The sequence below is a fragment of the Microtus oregoni genome, unplaced genomic scaffold (genome assembly GCF_018167655.1).
Source record: "Microtus oregoni isolate MIOR12 unplaced genomic scaffold, Mior012 000013F_ref0000133, whole genome shotgun sequence".
NCBI lineage: Eukaryota > Metazoa > Chordata > Mammalia > Rodentia > Cricetidae > Microtus > Microtus oregoni.
Window position 1 is genome coordinate 24,073,491 of NW_024543072.1, and position 17,742 is coordinate 24,091,232.

General features: G+C 41.5%; 1 protein-coding gene and 1 pseudogene across 1 annotated transcript in view; one reads left to right on the forward strand and one right to left on the reverse strand.

The window, feature by feature from the left end:
* Positions 1 to 7,601, forward strand: part of LOC121455385 (cadherin-related family member 3-like) — a 91,333-nt gene extending 83,732 nt beyond the window's left edge. The window contains exons 14-19 of the mRNA XM_041663046.1: positions 211 to 382; positions 1,895 to 2,136; positions 3,300 to 3,499; positions 4,262 to 4,281; positions 5,929 to 5,996; positions 7,524 to 7,601. Coding sequence (XP_041518980.1) covers positions 211 to 382; positions 1,895 to 2,136; positions 3,300 to 3,499; positions 4,262 to 4,281; positions 5,929 to 5,996; positions 7,524 to 7,601 — 780 coding nt within the window. The remainder of the gene's footprint in view (positions 1 to 210; positions 383 to 1,894; positions 2,137 to 3,299; positions 3,500 to 4,261; positions 4,282 to 5,928; positions 5,997 to 7,523) is intronic.
* Positions 3,007 to 3,125, reverse strand: LOC121455474 (annotated as a pseudogene).
* Positions 7,602 to 17,742: the final 10,141 nt, after the last annotated feature.

Sequence of the window (17,742 nt, forward strand, 5' to 3'; positions counted from 1 at the left end):
AACCGACCCAAGAATAACAAACCACTGACTAGGGACTGACAGCCAGAATCCATATCTCCAAGAACATGCCTTCAGACTCAGAAAAAAAATTAGACTTTTTACTTAATAATTCTGGGTGATCTGCCCCTATCCAGATGCTCGTTTCTGATTTTATTTATAGATCGTCTCATGATGTGGACGTGATGTTTCTTCTCCCTTCATCACTGACAGGTCACTGTTGACATTGAAGATGAGAATGATGAAGCACCCGTCTGCATCCCCTATCTGTCCACGGCCGTCATCTCTGATGATGTTGTTGCTGGGACAAACGTCAATGGCCTCAAATTAAACTGCCACGACAGAGATTCACACGATTTTGAGATGCGCTTTGAAATGGCTTCTGGTGGATACTTTAATTATTTCTTTTAATCGCAAACATATGTCAAGCTGACATTAGCTTACAATGTCAGACATGATATGTAACTCTAGAAGTGACTGTTTATTAGGGTTAGACAATTTGATAGCTTAGTGTTGTGTTTCTTCACGGCACCCTTTCATGTCTACAGACACAGCTCAATTACTCCTGTGACTACAGGACTCGGGAAAATGATAGTGGTTTTAGTACAAGAAGTTAAGTTTGTTCTCCAAAGAGCTAGAAGAAAACAGAATCCATCTTTCCATCTGATGATGTTGTTACAAGTTCACAAGACCAGATGGTTTTGACTGTATTATTGTTGGCTCTTCATAGATTCACATAAACATTACAGTCCCCAGCTTGCCGTCTATAGGAGATCTTCCTTTATTTGAGACCAACCATGTATGAGACATTTTTAGAAATTGTTACACAGACAATTCTGAGATAGATGTGGAAGGCATTCATGGCGCTCGTTATTTATTATACTTGGTATCATCAACACATAAAATCATAAATCAAGAGAAAGTCTACACAGGAAAACACTGTCTTGACATTTGTCTTGACCACGACAATAAGACCCTTTCATGTGTCTCATGCTGTTCTTCTGAAAGGATGATAGTGTAGACATACTATTTAATTATGAAGACTAGTTTGATATTTACACCTGTTTCTCTTGTTCATAATAGTGTCTTCTAAGCCCTCAAGAGGACGTAATTTCTTGAGGACGGAATTGGTACTGTGGTCTGAATGACTCATTAGATACTAGTCTAGACCAGTGGTCCTCAGCCTCCCTTGTGCTGTGACCCTTTAACTCAGTTCCTCATGTTGTGCTGAGCCCACTCACAAAATTATTTTTGCTGCTACTTCATAACTGTAATTTTGCTACTGTTATAAATGGTAATTAAAATGTCTGTGTTTTCCAGTGGTCTTAGGTGAAACCTGTGAAAGTGTCATTTGACCCCCAAAGGGGTCATGATCCACAGGTTGAGAACCACGGGTGTAGACCAAGTTGAACGGGACAGTCAAATAAAGGAAGAGGAAAAATATTAGGGATAATAATCAGATAAAATATTAGGGATAATAATCAGATAAGAGCATGAGATTTTCTGCCACATGTGGGGGTTAGCCTCATGAACTTGACCTTTAAAACATTTTTATTCTTTTCTTTTTCGAAACAGTGTCTTTTGTAGACCAGGTTAGCCTGCAACTCTCTATGTAGCCAAGGATGACCTTGAACTCTTGATCCTCTTGCCTCTTCTGTCCAAGTGCTAAGAGTAGAGTCTTACTCTAACATGCCTAGTTTAAAACACCTTTTCCATGTATTTATTGATTATTTTATTTCAACTTTACTATAAGCTCTTTATAAGTATGGAAATTTATAGTAAAACCCAAATTTTCAACCTATGTACATGATCTGTGTTTTAACATCATCTAAAGGTAGCTTGAGACAATTTGATGTATTATAAACTAATTCTGACTTTCCCATTATTCTTTTTAAAGGAAATGAAAACCTTCATTTCAAATTAGACCCAAGTCGGGGTACAAATACGCCCAAATTAATTGTGCAGAATCCTTTCAGCTTCGAATCTGGAACCGAGGTGCAGCGGCGATACCATCTTGTGGTGCACGTGATCGACGACAACCTGAAATACGGCAAAGCCATCAAGCCCAAGACAGGAACCGCGGTCATGGACATTTACGTGAGAAGAACCAGCACGCCACCTTCTCCAACCAGTTTTGAAGTAAAGAGTTACAGAATTTAATTGGGATCTCTATGCTGTAAATAGTTTACTGCAAAGCCAAAGACCAGCCAGAAGTGCTGGAAGAATGCTCAGGCCATCACTGTCCCTTGTAGGCTTTTTGACTTTTATACTAATCCATAAAAGCCCTGCTGGGCTCTCTTGGACACTGTGCATCTGTGAATAAATACCGTGTGCACAGGAATTAGAGAAAATTACATGAATAAATGTAGAGGGCCACTAGACTGCCTATAGAGCTCCCCTAAACTGCTGGTCGAATAATATGAAGGTCTTGCTCAGTAGAAGGGAGCACTATTTAGTGAATTAGAGCCATTAAAAGCCTCTACAAATGGACATTTGCAATGACTTTGGTATCATAATAATGGACACCTATGATGTGCCAGGCTTCACATTGCAGGCCTTACAGCCACCGCTGCATCGCATCTTCAGCCCAACCCTACAACACTTAGCAGACCTTTTAGCATTTTATCATTTATAAAGCAGATGTGGAAAACCTCTGCTGAATTATATAATGGCTTATCAGTCACCCAAAGATGAAAGCTCCTACTCAGTAGACTTTAGAGTGTATTTTACTGTTCTGTGGCCTTTAGAATAAAAACGACAAAGTCTTTTTCCCTGAGTATTGATTTTCAAGAATGCACTGTTACCTCAAGCTACACAAAAGGGAGTAGATACCAGGGACATAGAAACCTGAAAGTGTTCCGTTATCATTGAGCTAAACCCTGAATGTTATAGATCAAAAGACAGGTGGAAAAGAAGAGACGGGATTTGATGTGGATCGTGGAGTGGCCATTTCGTGCAGCGCCATCTCTACATACATTTATTTATTTATTTATTTATTTATTTATTTTACGCCTACAGCACCCAATATTCCCAGGCGGTCTCCCATCCAAGTACCAACCAGGCCCGACCCTCCTTAGCTTCCGAGATCAAACAAGATTGGGCACGTTCAGGGTGGTGTGGCCATTGACCATCTCTACATTCTTAATTTGGTGGCTCTTTTGCATTTCTCATTGTTAGCTGGGCACTTACGAATATGCGTGAGTCTGTTAAGATGGTGTTTCTACACTGATGTTACACCGTGTAAACAGATGTATTTTAAAAACAGAGACTAACACTCTGTTTGCTTTGGAATAATTTTCCAGCAAAGGAAAGGTCTGACCATTGTGTACACAGCTATCAACACTTACGAGAACAGCGCCTGGTACGTGCCTTTCGTCCTCACGCTGATGGCTGTGTTCTTTGCTGGATTGGTTTTCTGGATGTGTTTTCTTTTTTGGAGATATGGAAATATTAAAGACTGCTCTCAGAAAATGGCCAAGGAAGACTCCAAGTCGAAACTCAAGTATGTGAGTTTTTTCTAAGTTTGATATAAAGAATTAAAAAACAAATTTGTGAACAAACAAACACGCTCATATTCTTTTGAAGTAAAGTGGCTTGGGCAGATGTTTGCCGTTTACTAGGCATTAATTTAGGGACTTGTAGGCAATAAATGTCAGCTCCGTCTCCATACACCTGATTGCTTTTAAAACTTATTGAGGCCAAAGAAATGGATAGAAAACACACCTGCTTTTGTCACCACTTATCAAAACAGTTCTTCAGGGTAGAGAATGCAATAGCTTCGAAAGTGGAGTTGGCCTATAATCCCAGGTCCCTGGGAGGCTGAGGCAGGAGGATGGCAGATTCAAATCAGCATGAGTTGGACCATTTGTATCAAAATGAAAAGTAAAGGAAGGAAGGGGATGAAAGTTACCGGTTGAGTGTTTAACTGGCATATCCAAGGCTCTGGATTCAATCTTAGTCACACACACACACACACACACACACACACACACACACACACACGCACACATACACACTACTGTGCTTCCATGTAGGGTAACACACACACTCTAGATTTGGAGTTGTATTTTTGTCAACCACACGGGATTTTTTTTTAAGAATGGTGCAGTAGAGCAGATGGAAACAGCTAATGAAAACCACATTGTTGCTTCTTTAAGAAAAAACTAGTTGGGCTAACAGTCACATGTTAACTATTGAATGAAATTATTTCAACATACATTGTTATAATTTAACTGGTGTTTTCTCAAATTTTCTTTTTATACAGAGGAATGAAGTATGTTGTAGGTAAGATATGATTTACTAATTAGACTTGAATTACGTAATTTAAAAATTACATGTACTTATTTTAATACAATATTTCCTTGACTTTTTGAGAATTTCTTGAAATGTGTTTTGATCATAGCCACCTCTGTTCTTTCTTGTAAAATTTCCTAGATTCACCCTCCTACCTGTCCACTACTTCCTGTCACAACTTCATATCTTCTGAGAATGGCTGACCCACCAGGACCAATAAATACTCTTAGAAAAGAAAAACAAACAAACAAACTGACTGGTACCCCCTTTGCCAGAAGTCATCAAATGTCCCTGACTTGCTCCATGCTAAGCTACCGAGAGACTTGCTTTTGTGCAGGTCTTGTACTGGCAACTTTGCTGCTGAGAGTCCTGTCATGTCCAGAAGACATGGTTTTGCTCATATCCTCCATGACCTCTAGTGCTTACAACTGTCTGCTCTTCCATGATGGCCCCTGAGCCTTGGGATGAGGGTTTGATATAGATGATCTATTTGTGGCGGCCCTGATTCTCTCCACTTTGACCAGTTGTGTCTTTCTGTGTCGTTGCTGATGAGGTCCAAAATTTGCAGCAATTTATTGGTATAGAGAAATGAATTTAGAGGGATATTTGACCCTTTGGAGGAATAATAGTAGTAGGTCCTCTTCCAGGATGTGTGCGCTCCCAACCATTTGTTGGGATTTACAGTGCCAAGCATTCTTTCCCTTTAGAGAAGTCAGCCCAAAAGTCAATCAGAGAACAATTGTTTATCCTATAACGTTCATGTGGCTATTGCACTCATGGGCAGAGCTTACTAAGTTATTAAAGCTATTAAATGTGGCTATTAAAGCTCATAGTATCACAGCTGGGAGTGCTGGTGGCAGCTTCTTAACCCCAGCAGCTTACAAGGCACTCTGACTACTGTGGAAGCTAGACAGCAGGGAAGGGGCTTCCCAATCAATAGCAACTTGAATATTCCATGATGATCAAATTTCAGCAGGCAACCATGGGTAATGACAATGAGCCTATATCTTTGGGGGAATCTCTAGGACACCCCAACTAGCAGCTTGAAGAGAAGTATCCCATATTTGCTGCTTTTTTTTTTTCTGTGTTGCTCTGGCTGTCCAGGAAGTTGTTCTATAGACCAGGACCTACAGAGGTCCATTTGCCTCTGCCTCCCAAGTACTGGGATTAAAGGCAGTGCTGCCACCACCCAGTAATCCCAGGCTTTTTATTTTAGCAATCAGTGATGCTCCAATTAAGTTATTTTATATGAACATATATGCATATAAATGAACCTCACAAACAGTAGATTTTTATATAAGGCATTCTTCGTATTATTTTAAAAATATGGACTGCATCACAAATTTGCTTGTTGTCCTTGTGGAGGAGCCACGCTAATCACTTCAAGTTTAGTGTGTGGATTGCTGAGGTGACCACATTTTAATTTCAATTTTGCGGGAGGTTATAGGACACCTGGTGGGAGTCGGGTTTGCCCTTCTACCCTGTGGGCACCAACCTCAGGCTGTCATGCTTGTTAGCAAGCACCTCAGAACTCAGTTATCTTGCCAGTCCAAATCACATCATTTGAAAATGCCGCCCCCTACATACTTCTCACTTGTTTATTTACCACTTTATGTTTGTTTTTTTGTTTTTAAACAGGGGATAGAAATCAAAAAGAAAAAAATGTTATCACAGAAACCAGAAATAAAAAGCTAGAAGTTCTAACAGTAAGTACATTTTCATCTATTTTTGTTACATTATTTTCCTTCTAAGGATATGGTAAAATCTATTCATGCTTCGTAGGAAGGAAATAAAATTCACTTGAGTTCATCATTTTTGCTAAATTAGTGTGTGCTACAGAACCTGAATTTCAGAAACTTGGTGAGATTAAAATTTACCTAAAATATATATGCACATAGAAAAGATGACTCTAGGCAAATGTAAATCTAGCATTATTTAATACTACTTAGAATTTAAAACTATATTCAAAATTATTATACATGGGACAGACCTGGGCAAACTCCTCAATGTTAGAGTATTTAGCAGATGGTAAATCTACGGCCAGAGAAGCAAATCAATTCAAAGTGGCCAAAGCTTAGCTGATGTGTAATTCACATAAATACATCAGAGAGGGCTGGATCTTGGATCCATAATACAGCAAAGAACAAGACAGGCCACCTTTACTTTCATTCTCCTTGCCTCCTGCCCACTTTGAACATTCCCACCAAAGTCCTGTCGGGCCATGGAATTGCTTCATAGGCTGGCTCCCTCTCAATGCTCCACTTTCCCCCTTTTCTGTCAGGAGGCTGAGAGTGTTCTGGTGTTTCTGTAACAAAACACTACGGACTGCCTGGTTTAAACCACAGATTCATTAGTCAGGGTCCTAGAGGCGAGATGCTCAGGGTTCTGTTGAGGCTCTTTGGCCTTGAGGACAATCTGTTGTCCGTGCCCCATGGGCTCTTGTCCTGTCGATCATATTGGGCTAAGATCCATATCTTCATTTTTCTTCACTACCTCTTTAAAGTACTCCCAAATGCAGCGGCATTCTGAGGGTCTGGAAAGCCAGGAAGCTGGCATACAGATTCGGAAGGAAGGGTACGGTGTGACCGATGACACGCCTCATACAATAGTCCCATGAGAGAAGTGTCCTATTAACAGCGAGCATGGCAGGCAGACCATCGTAAGGGATGTTGAGAGGAAGTGAGACAGCCATTAAGTTTTATTCCCTGCTAACTGCTAACCTTCTACAGATGGGAAAGATGGGAGGACTGAAAAGAAATCATGTCCTAGACTTATTTCTGTTGCTGTAATAAAATATCCTGACAAAAATTCAACTTACAGAAGAAAGTTTATTTTGTCTTACAAACGCGGGGGTCTGTCACTGCAGTGACGGGAGCTTGAAGCAGCTCGTCACATCACGGTCGGCAGCAGAGAGCGATAAACCCGTGGAGACTTAGGGTTCAGCTAGTTTTCTCTTCTCTTACTTGTTCAGAGCCCCAAACCAGGGAATGGTGCCACTCACTTTCAGGCTTGACCTTCCCACATCAAAAAAAACACACTTAAGGCCCCCGTCCAGGACATGCCCATAAACCACCCTGACCTAGGTAACCCTCTCCTGAGACTCTTTCCAGGTGATTCTAGGCTATATTGAGTTGACAGAAATTAGAACTAGCCATCATAAGTATTCAACACATGACAGAAGTAATTTTATCAAGCTGCCTTTATTGTTTATGTGAGCATTATTTTTTTTAAAGGAAACCACTGTATATGAAACTGTGTTTGATGGAGAAGCCATTGATCCAGGTATGATGCTTTTGTACCTTTTGAATTAAATATCATTTATGGATTTAGATACTCAAAAATATGAATGGATTGATTATTTACTATGCTTTGCAAAAATAACCATGCTTGAGAAAGCTACTCTAGGACTAAGAAGGGATCAGATTAAAAAAAAAAACAGTTGAATTATCAATGGCATTTAGTGCTTGCGGGACATCACCCTTACTTATTCCTATCAAATTATTGACACCTGGATATAGGTCAGACATTTAGAATTCCATGAGGCCAAAGGAACAGGACATCTACATTATTACATATGAAATATGCATCTTTAAAATATAGACAACAAGTTTAGTTAACTCCATTCAAGTAAATAAATAAAATATACTTTTATTCCTGATTATATATTTCTGGGTACCAAACAGCCTGAAAGGCTACTGGTTTAGGATAATAACCATCTTATTATAATTTGTACTTGAGTGTGTCAGGAATGTGATGAACTATCACCTGGGAAGTTCTTTATCTTTGTGTGGATAAGTGATACCCCTCCAGCTCTGTTCTTCTGGCTGCTCGTCTGATGTCGTGGGTCCAAAGTGGTTATACTCACAGCTTGCCATCACAGAAAGACATTTGCAGGTTGGGTGTAGTTGGGTCCTCTGGCCTCTTCATGTACTTTCTCTGTCAGAACTAGCTGCACACTGGTCACAGTAACTTGCATCTCTAGATGTCACCTTTTGAGGTCCAGCCCTGGAAATCACAGGGCATCACTTCTGCTTGCTTATTGGCTGAGCCACCAATATCTACCCAGATTCTAAGCAAGCGGCACTTGAAACCTTAGTAAGGGTCAAGCTCAAAGGCTGCCTTAGCTGTCTTTGTCAGCTCCTGTATCTCTAGGCCCCATGGGTCAGTTTCACAACTCTTATCCTATCGTTTATCTGTTATGAATCCTAGGGCTACAAAGCAGACCATACCTTCCTTTTATAAAACATTGCACAAACTTTTCTTTTCCATGCAAGTCTTCCTAAAGGAAGAAAGAGGCCTCAGGAATGGTTAGAGATGTAAGACAAGCCACAGATTTGGAAGTAGAAGGCAGAGGCTTTGAAGTTGATGTCATTGACACCCTTCCTTGTGACCTTGGCGGAGGCATTTAATATTCTAGAGTCTCCCTTTTCACAACTGAAAAGTGGGCTTTGCATGTCTCCTGGGGGTTGCTGTGCAATTTAAACATGACCATAATGCATATAAGAATAACTTAGTCAAATGCCACGCAACATGAGGTATTAGTAACAACAGTCTCACTAGACTGCAGACTCTTGTGATATTTCTCTGTAATTTAGCTCCTGCCAGCTCTGGGTGTCTTGGCATGAAATCAGTGATATTTTATTGCTGGCTTCCAGGTTTTCCTTAAATAAAGTCACTCTTTAAAATATTTTATTAATTGAAAACGTATCACTCATCCTTACCTGTTGTATGTTAAATAGGCTCTTAGGAATTTCAGTCTCAAGTAATTTACTAAAAGGGCATGTGAACAAATTCAGATGTTGCCAGATGCCAGGCATTGCTTGCTGTTCTCATTCTTCACAACAACAAAGGTTGCATTTGATTTCCAGATTCCTGTGATGGAAATGCCATCATTGTTCCTGTTTAATTGATACTGAGTCAGAGGCTTGGAGAATGGGTTACAGTCACGTGGCTTTCTTTGCTTTCGGAGGCAGGGAGGAAGAGAGTTGATGTGCCTCTTTAGGACAGACTGGATCTTAAGAAGCAGGAAGGCAGAAGCAGATGAGGAGGGTACTAGAGTAGCAGGGTGACATTAAGTGACCATAAGCAGATGATATCCTTTACCAGATTTCCTGGCATGAGACTAGGAAAGCAACCGGTGTGGGTGACTCCAGGCCCTCTCCATGTCTCCTCTATTGCTACTATTGTTGCTATTTTCCATTGCTTGGGACTGAACATGGCGTCATGCCTGCACTAGGACAGTGGCCCATCACTGCGGGATCTTGTATGGATCAGGCAAGTGGCCCATCACTGTGGGATCTCCCCGTACTAGGCAAATCATCCATCACTGAACTATAACCCCAGCCCATACTTTACCATTATTATTGGAAGTAATTAAAAAATTTTTCATGCTATTTTTGGCTTCCTCTAAAATTAGAAATATGTACACATTTAGTCAATACTTTAACACCATGCACCAGGCTTGTAGGTGCTTTATAAACATATCTCTTTTGTTTTTTATGTCAAATGTTCACAATTACAAAATTATGCTTTTTATTAAAAACTACTTTAATCAGTATGTGTTTGTGACTGTGTACTTTCCTCAACTGCTCTCTCCCTTACTTTGGAGACAAGGTCTCCTACTAAAGCTGGACCTCATTGCTTTAGCTAGAGTGGGCGGCCAGTAAGCTCCAGAAACCTACCTGACTCTCCACCCCACCACTACCAACACTGGAGTTACAGATGTCTTCCTCCATCACCTCTGGGCCCAGATTGGTATTATTTTTAACTAGGAAAAGATCAAGCATCACACAAGTAATGCGCTTTAAACAAATTCACCCCCCTTTCTCATCTCCAGCTTCTCCCCCTCCATCTCCAACACATTTTCTCCCCAACTTTATGTATTTAAAATAAAAACACCAAAATAGGAACAACAGCAACAAAAACTTGCGGAGTCTACTTAGTGATGCCTGTGTGTGTCTAGGACCATCTACTGGAGCCAGGGGAGCTTCTCAGCAGCCACACCGTCTGTCCCAACCCCAGCATCCATAGTTACTAACAGACCCTCCATGCACACACTGTGATGACGGCTGGTCTGTCCTGTGCAGGTTTTCTGGTGCAGCCACAGCCACTTCGCTTGTTTTGAACCCGACTGTTAGATGCACAATATAGCTATCATTATCAAATTCCAGGGTAAACGGCTGGATAGGTGTAAAGTTGTGTGTGTGTGTGTGTGTGTGTGTGTGTGTGTAGAAAGGGGTTTTCAGTGAAGACTGCTGTTCATATGCACGTTAGAAGACTCATCCTTCAGTGAATGGATTTTGCGGAGCTGGCTCAGCATAGCACAGCTCTGCAGGACGGTGATATTAACCTGCCTATCTTCCTTCTTATCATTGTTTACCATATGTTAGGAAGGACCTAGAACATGAGGTTTAAAGTCCTGTTTGTTTCTGGAGTCAAACAAACACAGATCACCATGCAGTTTCCTTCCTACATTTGGCTGTTAAGTTCAAAGTGCGATAATCACTTACAGATGGTTTAACACTATCAGTTAACAAATGCATGCCTCAGTTTCCCTATTTCTAACAGGTAAGCACCCCTCCAGCACAGTAGGTGTGTTTGTCATGAAAATCTTGCATATACTTTCCTGAGTACTTCTACAATCTGAACAGTACTACAAGAATAAATTTTCTACTATTGTTGATTTTTGATCTAGCCATCCAATAAACAGTCATGATAGGCTACTTTCAAGCCTTATTGCCCATATTCTTTCTCCAATATCTCAATATTACTTCTAAAAAGATTGATTGATAAATCCTTAAATCAATTAAGGAACTTGTGGGGTGGAGCAGACCCAGTGACAGTTTTGAGCTGTTTTTTTTTTAACCTATAAAAAGCAATTATAGGCTCACAAAATTGTCAAAAACCAATACAGAATGACTTCATACCTATCTGTTACCAAGTTTCTCCTAAAGTAGTGGTTCCCAACCTTCCTAATGCTGTGACACCCTTAATACCCTGAACCATGACATTATTTCATTACTACTTCATAATTGTAATTTTGTGACCGTTATGAATCATAATGTAAATATCTGATATGCAGGATATGTGATCTACGGCCCCTGTGAAAGGGTCACTTGACTCCCAAAGGGATCAAGACCCCATAGGTTGTGGGACCCACTGTCCTAAAGGGAGTATCTTTGAAAATTGCAATACATTGTCCAAAGTAAGAACCTGACATTGGCATAGCACAGTCAACTAGACAAGAGGCTTCCGACTCCATCACTGATGCATGTTCTAAAAATCCACCTCTAAAAAGTCATCTGCGGAGGTTAATGTAACTGCTGGAAGTATGGATATATAGTACCATTGTTCCCACCAAAGGATTCACTAGAAGGCACACATTTTTAAGTGCATGGGAAATTCCAAACTTCTTCCTTTTGCTTCTTTTTCTCTTGGCAAAGAAAGCAACACTTGAGAAATCACGTCAGCCCCTTTTAGGACCACACAGCCTACGTCTGCTAAACACTGGGTGCAAGTTTATCGCCATTCACTTTCTCTATGCCGTGTGCTTTCTCTCCTCAGTCTCTGGGAAGGTGTATGCATACAACAGCCGAACCGGGGCAAGAAAGTGGAAGACACTTGTTGGGCACCAGGAAGAGTCCTTTGGGAGCACCTATGCCCTCTCAGAGGCCCGTCCCTTGAAGGAGTCAACATCCCTGAAAACCTCAGTGCAGCACCAGTTCCTCTGAGTGATGGCATTTTTGAGGCTGTGACTGGCATGGCTGCCCAAATTTAAACTGTAAGACCTGAGGTCAGCTGCTCTGTCGATGTCTGTCACTTTCTAAGATCAGCTGGTTCAGACAGAGGGCAGAAAGCGGTGTCAGCCTGGAGTCTTTAGCTATGCTTTTGCCGAAGACTATAAACTATCTGTATACATCCTGGGTCATACCTCACTCCATAGAGTATAGCCCTTTTAGATCGCACACGGTTTTTCTCGCTGCTGTATACCAGCACATGCTTGGCACGGAGTAGGGCTCCACACCTATCTGGTAAATAAAAGAATTTGAGTATCTGAATTAAATCTTTGGCCTTTGATTTTGGTTTCTTATTCCACGGTGACTTACAGAACAGAAATGGAAATCATCTTCAGGAAAGGTAAATTTGTTTTGTTTTCCCTTTATTTCTTGTAGCCACAAAAGAATGTAGGATTTTACGGAAGCACAGTTGATCTTGCTTTTAATTTTCTTTTTATAGGTCTCTGGAGGGTTCACTCTCTGGGGACTTTACTTATTAACGACTTGCTAAGGAAATGCCAGTGTCAAGCTTTTCAAAATCTGTACATTTAGATTTTAAAAACTCATATGGGCTTTCTGATGACCTCTGATCTGGATCCCAGAAGACATGAGAGCAGGAGGACACAGCGCTTTTGAGGGTCTGTGCCAACACTCACTCCCAAATGAAGCTGGCTTGGGATATTTTTTACTCTTAATTAATCTTAACCAAAGTAATATATACACCGTAAGCAATAAACTAATATTTGAATCCAAAGATATCAGGGACTCGAATGACCACAGATGGTTTAGTATTCATTTCTGTTGGCACAAGTTCAAGGTTTGGGAGACCTTATCTCCGAAGAGAAAACACCCACAGTTAAGCAGGATTATTTCTTACTTAGGTCTGCCATGAAGGATGACCCATAAGAGACACTATAGTATGAAGGTTGTCAGCAAATTTGAAGGGCAACGAGTCCTGCAGTCTCTCTGAAGTCCACTATTTCTTCTAGAAAATGGACATATAATCACAGACTTGTTTATTTCTTTAGGTGTGCGTTCATGTGTATGTAGACATAGATGCATGTCGTGTGTGTGTGCATATGTGTGGAGACCAGAAGTTAATGTCAGGTCTCCAGTACTCTTTGTTTGATTGAAAGCAAGACCCCAGCCCTCTAGCACCCCTATATCCAAAGAGTCTGGAATGTAATAATAAGTTGGGGACATCACCCCATCCCCTGGCAGCCATCCTTGGGGCACCAATGGAGTGCCAATGGAGTGGAAAGCCCCATCTCAGGCCCTCTCCCCCTGGGAATTGCCTTGTGCCAGACTCTACCTCCAGGAAAGCCCACCAAACTCTGACCCCTTCCCAGGGAGGGTCAGGACCACTCCCACAGGCTCTTTAGACTTGCTGGAAAAAGAAACGCGTGGTTTCAGGTTTTGCGTGTGCTCTCCCTCTCTGTCTTCCCTCCCTGCCATGCTCCCAGCCACCTGAGAGCGCTGCATTTATAAAACGTGGGCATTTTTGATTTTGTCTAATCTGGTCTAATTGGAGTTATTTTGCATTAAATTTTTTTAAAACCCATTATTTAGCTATAACTGACCTGAAGTTCACTCTGTAGACCAGGCTGGCCTTGAACTCACAGAGATCAGCCTGCCTCTGCCTCCTGAGTGCTGGGACTAAAGGTGCATATAACTATGTCTGGTTGTCCATCTTGTTTTTGAGACTGGGTCTCTCACTGGGTCTCACAGAGACCAGGAGCTCACTGATTTGGCCAGGCTGACTGGCCTGCAGTCCCTAGAGATCATCCTGTGCCAATTTCCTCATCACTGGGATTGCAGTCACTCACTGCTGTCCCCAGGGTTTTACATGGCCATGGGAGATTTTCATAGGTGTGCTGCAAACCAAGTGATCCGCATCCCCAGCCCTTGCGGCTTTATTTTAATCTCCTGCTTGAGTTCTGAGAAGAAACATTAAGCAGCTCAGAGTTTTCCCAGGGCAGCGCCTCCCAACCCGTAAACTGGAGACGCAGGAATACGGAGGGGGTCAGAATAGAGTTCTGGGCTACATAAGTTGGAACCAGTTGGTAATTATCTTAACAATGTCTGTGAAAGAGCAGTCTGCTATTTTTCCAGATGGCAAGCTAATTCTCCTCCAGGGGAGAGACCAAAGATTGTCTGAGAAAGTGCTCTTTCCTCTCCAGGAAGGCTCTCTTAGGATCAATTATGATTTGACGAATAGAGGTGCCTGAGTTTCCGTCTGCCACACACTTAGAAACTTTCTTTACAAAGTCTAGATTGGATCCATTTGTATTGTCTCTGCCTGTGCCAAAACCAAACAAAAATGAAATGTTAAGTTGGTGTTTGTTATCCACACAAACAGGCTTGTTTTCATTTGTTTGGTGGCTTGGGATCCAGCTGCAGACCTGCTGGCGGAAAAGGCCTGGAAAGGAAACAGTCTGAGAGAGGTGTCTGGGACAGGAGCGGAGCAGGTGGCCTTAGGGCCAGGCTCTGTGGTGGGATCTTTGTATCTTTGTCAACTTGCCTCCAAACTACACTCATTTCTGGTGTCACTATGTGTCCAATTTAATAATAATGATTGTATCAGTTTCCGAGGTGCCATTGACACATCCACAAACTGGGCAACTTAAAACATCAGTAGCCCTGCACTGTTCTGGAAGCCTAAGTGTTATGTGTGGTTGTTAATAGAGCAGATGTTCGCTGGAGTTTCTGGGGAGGAAGACTTCTGGCTCTTCCAGTCTCTGATGGCTGCAGCCCTGGATCTGTGCTTCTCTCTAATGCCTGGCAGCTACATAGTACTTTTTCCTTTATGTGTTCGTCAGATTTCTTCCTGCTGCACGTGGACCTGTCATTGTTCTGGTGTAATTTTTTATCTTGCCTTTTCTACTTCATGTTGATATAGCACCTGTTTGGGGGTGTGGGTTTGGAACAACCAGAATGAAAGACTGTAGAGAGATTGTGTTCACAGAAGCCAGGTTTTAGAACATGAGCACACCATTTTTGAAGGTTCCCATTCAATCCACTATGGGGAATTTAAGATACTTTAATATGTATGATTGTTAGACCTATTGTCTCATGCCTCATTGGAAGGTGAAACACAATGACCCATTTTTGGGTCCTTGGGAAGGATGTCTCACTTCCTTACAACTTGTATGAGGATGGTGGCTTCTGTTTTCCTAATAGGCTGCATTCCTCATTCTGATGAGAGCACCAGGAACTGGATTTCTGTGTTTAGGACTAATTTGAATTAGAAGAACACCCTTACTTAAAAGCCAAAGAAACAGTAAGTTTCTCAGGAACTCACAAAAACAATAAGCATTTACAGTTTGTTGGGATGTTTGAAATCAAATGAGTTAACGTGGTTGGTGTGGGATCATGGTCTATATTCTGTCAATTATATTTTAAATAAACGCTGATTGGCCAGTAACCAGGCAGGAAGTATAGGTGGGGCAACCAGAGATGGAGTAGAGGTGGGTCAATGAGAACAGGGGAATTCTGGGAAGGAAGCCCATTCCTCTGCAGTCCTGACCAACCACAGAAGAAGCAAGATGTGACTGCCTCGCTGAAAAAGGTACTGAGCCATGTGGCTAACATAGACAAGAATAATGGGCTAATATATGTTAAAAGAGTTAATACGAAGCCTGAGCTAATGGATCAATCAGTTTATAAGTAATGTAGACCTCTGTGTGATTTCTTTGGGACTTAACAATTGCGAGAACTGGGCAGAGCAGAAACACAGACAACACCTGGTCACTTCAAGGGTTCCTTTGATATCTTATTTATTTTTAGGTCTTGTTACATTTCTTTCTTTGGGTCTCTCTCTGTCTCTTTCTCTCTCTGTGTCTCTCCCTCTCTTCCACCTCTAACTTTATTCTGACATCTGAAAGGGATGTCTTGGAAAGGAAGAGATGCTGGCCGTGTTCTTGACTGCTACCCCATTATATTCCCTTATACCTGGGGATAGAATGCTAACTACAATGAACTTCGCAGATTCCTTGGAAAAACTGAAGATGGCCCTGGGAGAAAATCTCTTCTGATCACATAATAGCTGTACCAGAGCTTAGAGCCTTGAAAAAGCATCTGCAGAAGTTGGCTCCTGGGCTGTTAATGCTGCTTACATCTCTTCAATCAGTCTTCAGGATTTACAAGGTAATAGAAAATGTTTCCCATAAAATCAAACTTTTTTTTATCTGCCAAAGTAAGTTTTTAATAAAAACGCACCGAGCTGATCTTTGAAAGCATGTTTTTCTCAAGCAGATTGACCTGTGGGAAGCTTATAAGGAATTTCTGGAAGGTTCTAGGGCAGACAATATGACTCCATTTCAGCAATTAGTAACTAGAAGTGATCTATCCATAGTTATTCCTATGATCTTGAACAAGTCATTTCCTTTCTCTACACTTTCATTTTTTCTTAGTACAACTATCTATCTGTTTATTTATCTATTTATTTACACAAAAGATTCCTTTGTAGCATAAGGTAGCCTTGAGCTTGTAATACTTTTGCCTCAGTCTCTTCAGTGTCAGAATTACAGGTGTACACTGCCATATCTGGTTCTAATATTTTTTACAAAACTCACAGTGTGGCAGGATTTAAGCCATGCTCTTCCAGACTGAAGAGGTCAGTGTTGCTCATATGGGTTGTATGCTGCTTAGTTGTTTGTGTGTTTGTTTTGTCTTTCAACTTGACACAAGCTAGAGTCATCTGGGATGAAGGAATGTTACCTGTGATGGAGGTGGGTCTTGTATCTTATCTGTTGCTTTCATTGGTTAATTAATAAAGAAACTGCTTGGCCCTCTGATAGGGTAGAATTTAGATAGGCAGAGTAGACAGAACAGAATGCTGGGAGAAAGAAGCCGAGTTAGGCAGTCACCATGATTCTCCCACCCAACACAGACGCAGGTTAAGATCTTCCCTGGTAAGCCAGCTCATGGTACTACACAGAATATTATAAATGGGTTAGATCAATATGTAAGAGCTAGCCAATAAGAGGCTGAAACTAATGGGCCAAGCAGTGTTTAAAAGAATACAGTTTCCGTGTAATTATTTCGGGTATAAAGCTAGCTGTGAGGGCGGCCGGGTGCCAGGAACGTAGCCCGCCGCTCAGCTTCTATTACAACATACCTGAGAAAGCACCTCCATCAGATTGGCCTGTAGGCAAGTCTGTGGGGGTACTTACTTCATTAATGAGCACTAAATGAGGGCCTAGCCCACTGTGGGCAGCGCTATTCCTTGGAACATGGTCTAGGTCATGTAAGAAAAGTAGCTGAACATATCTTGGCAAGCAAGCCAGAAAGCAGTGTTCCTCCATGGCCACTATTTCTTGTCCCTGCCTTGAGTCTCTGCTGAATTTCCTTCATGATGGACTGAGTTGTGAGATAGAATACACCTTCTCCTCCCTAAGCTGCTTTTGGTCATGGTGTTTATCACAGCACTAGAAACCAGACTAGGATGGGTTAGGTGGGAAAGCAATGAGAATCTGGGTTCCTGCTCTTTCTTCCAGGGAGTCAATGTCCGTGTCTTACATCATTATGCTTACGAATAAGTCCAAGTCCTCCTTTCCATAATCCTTCTTGTTAACTGTGCTCACCCTTTACAGTCCAACGAACCTTGACATCCCACTTACAGCCATCTAGATATGTCTATTGCTTTTTTTCTCTCTTTCCTAGCATTGCTATGTAA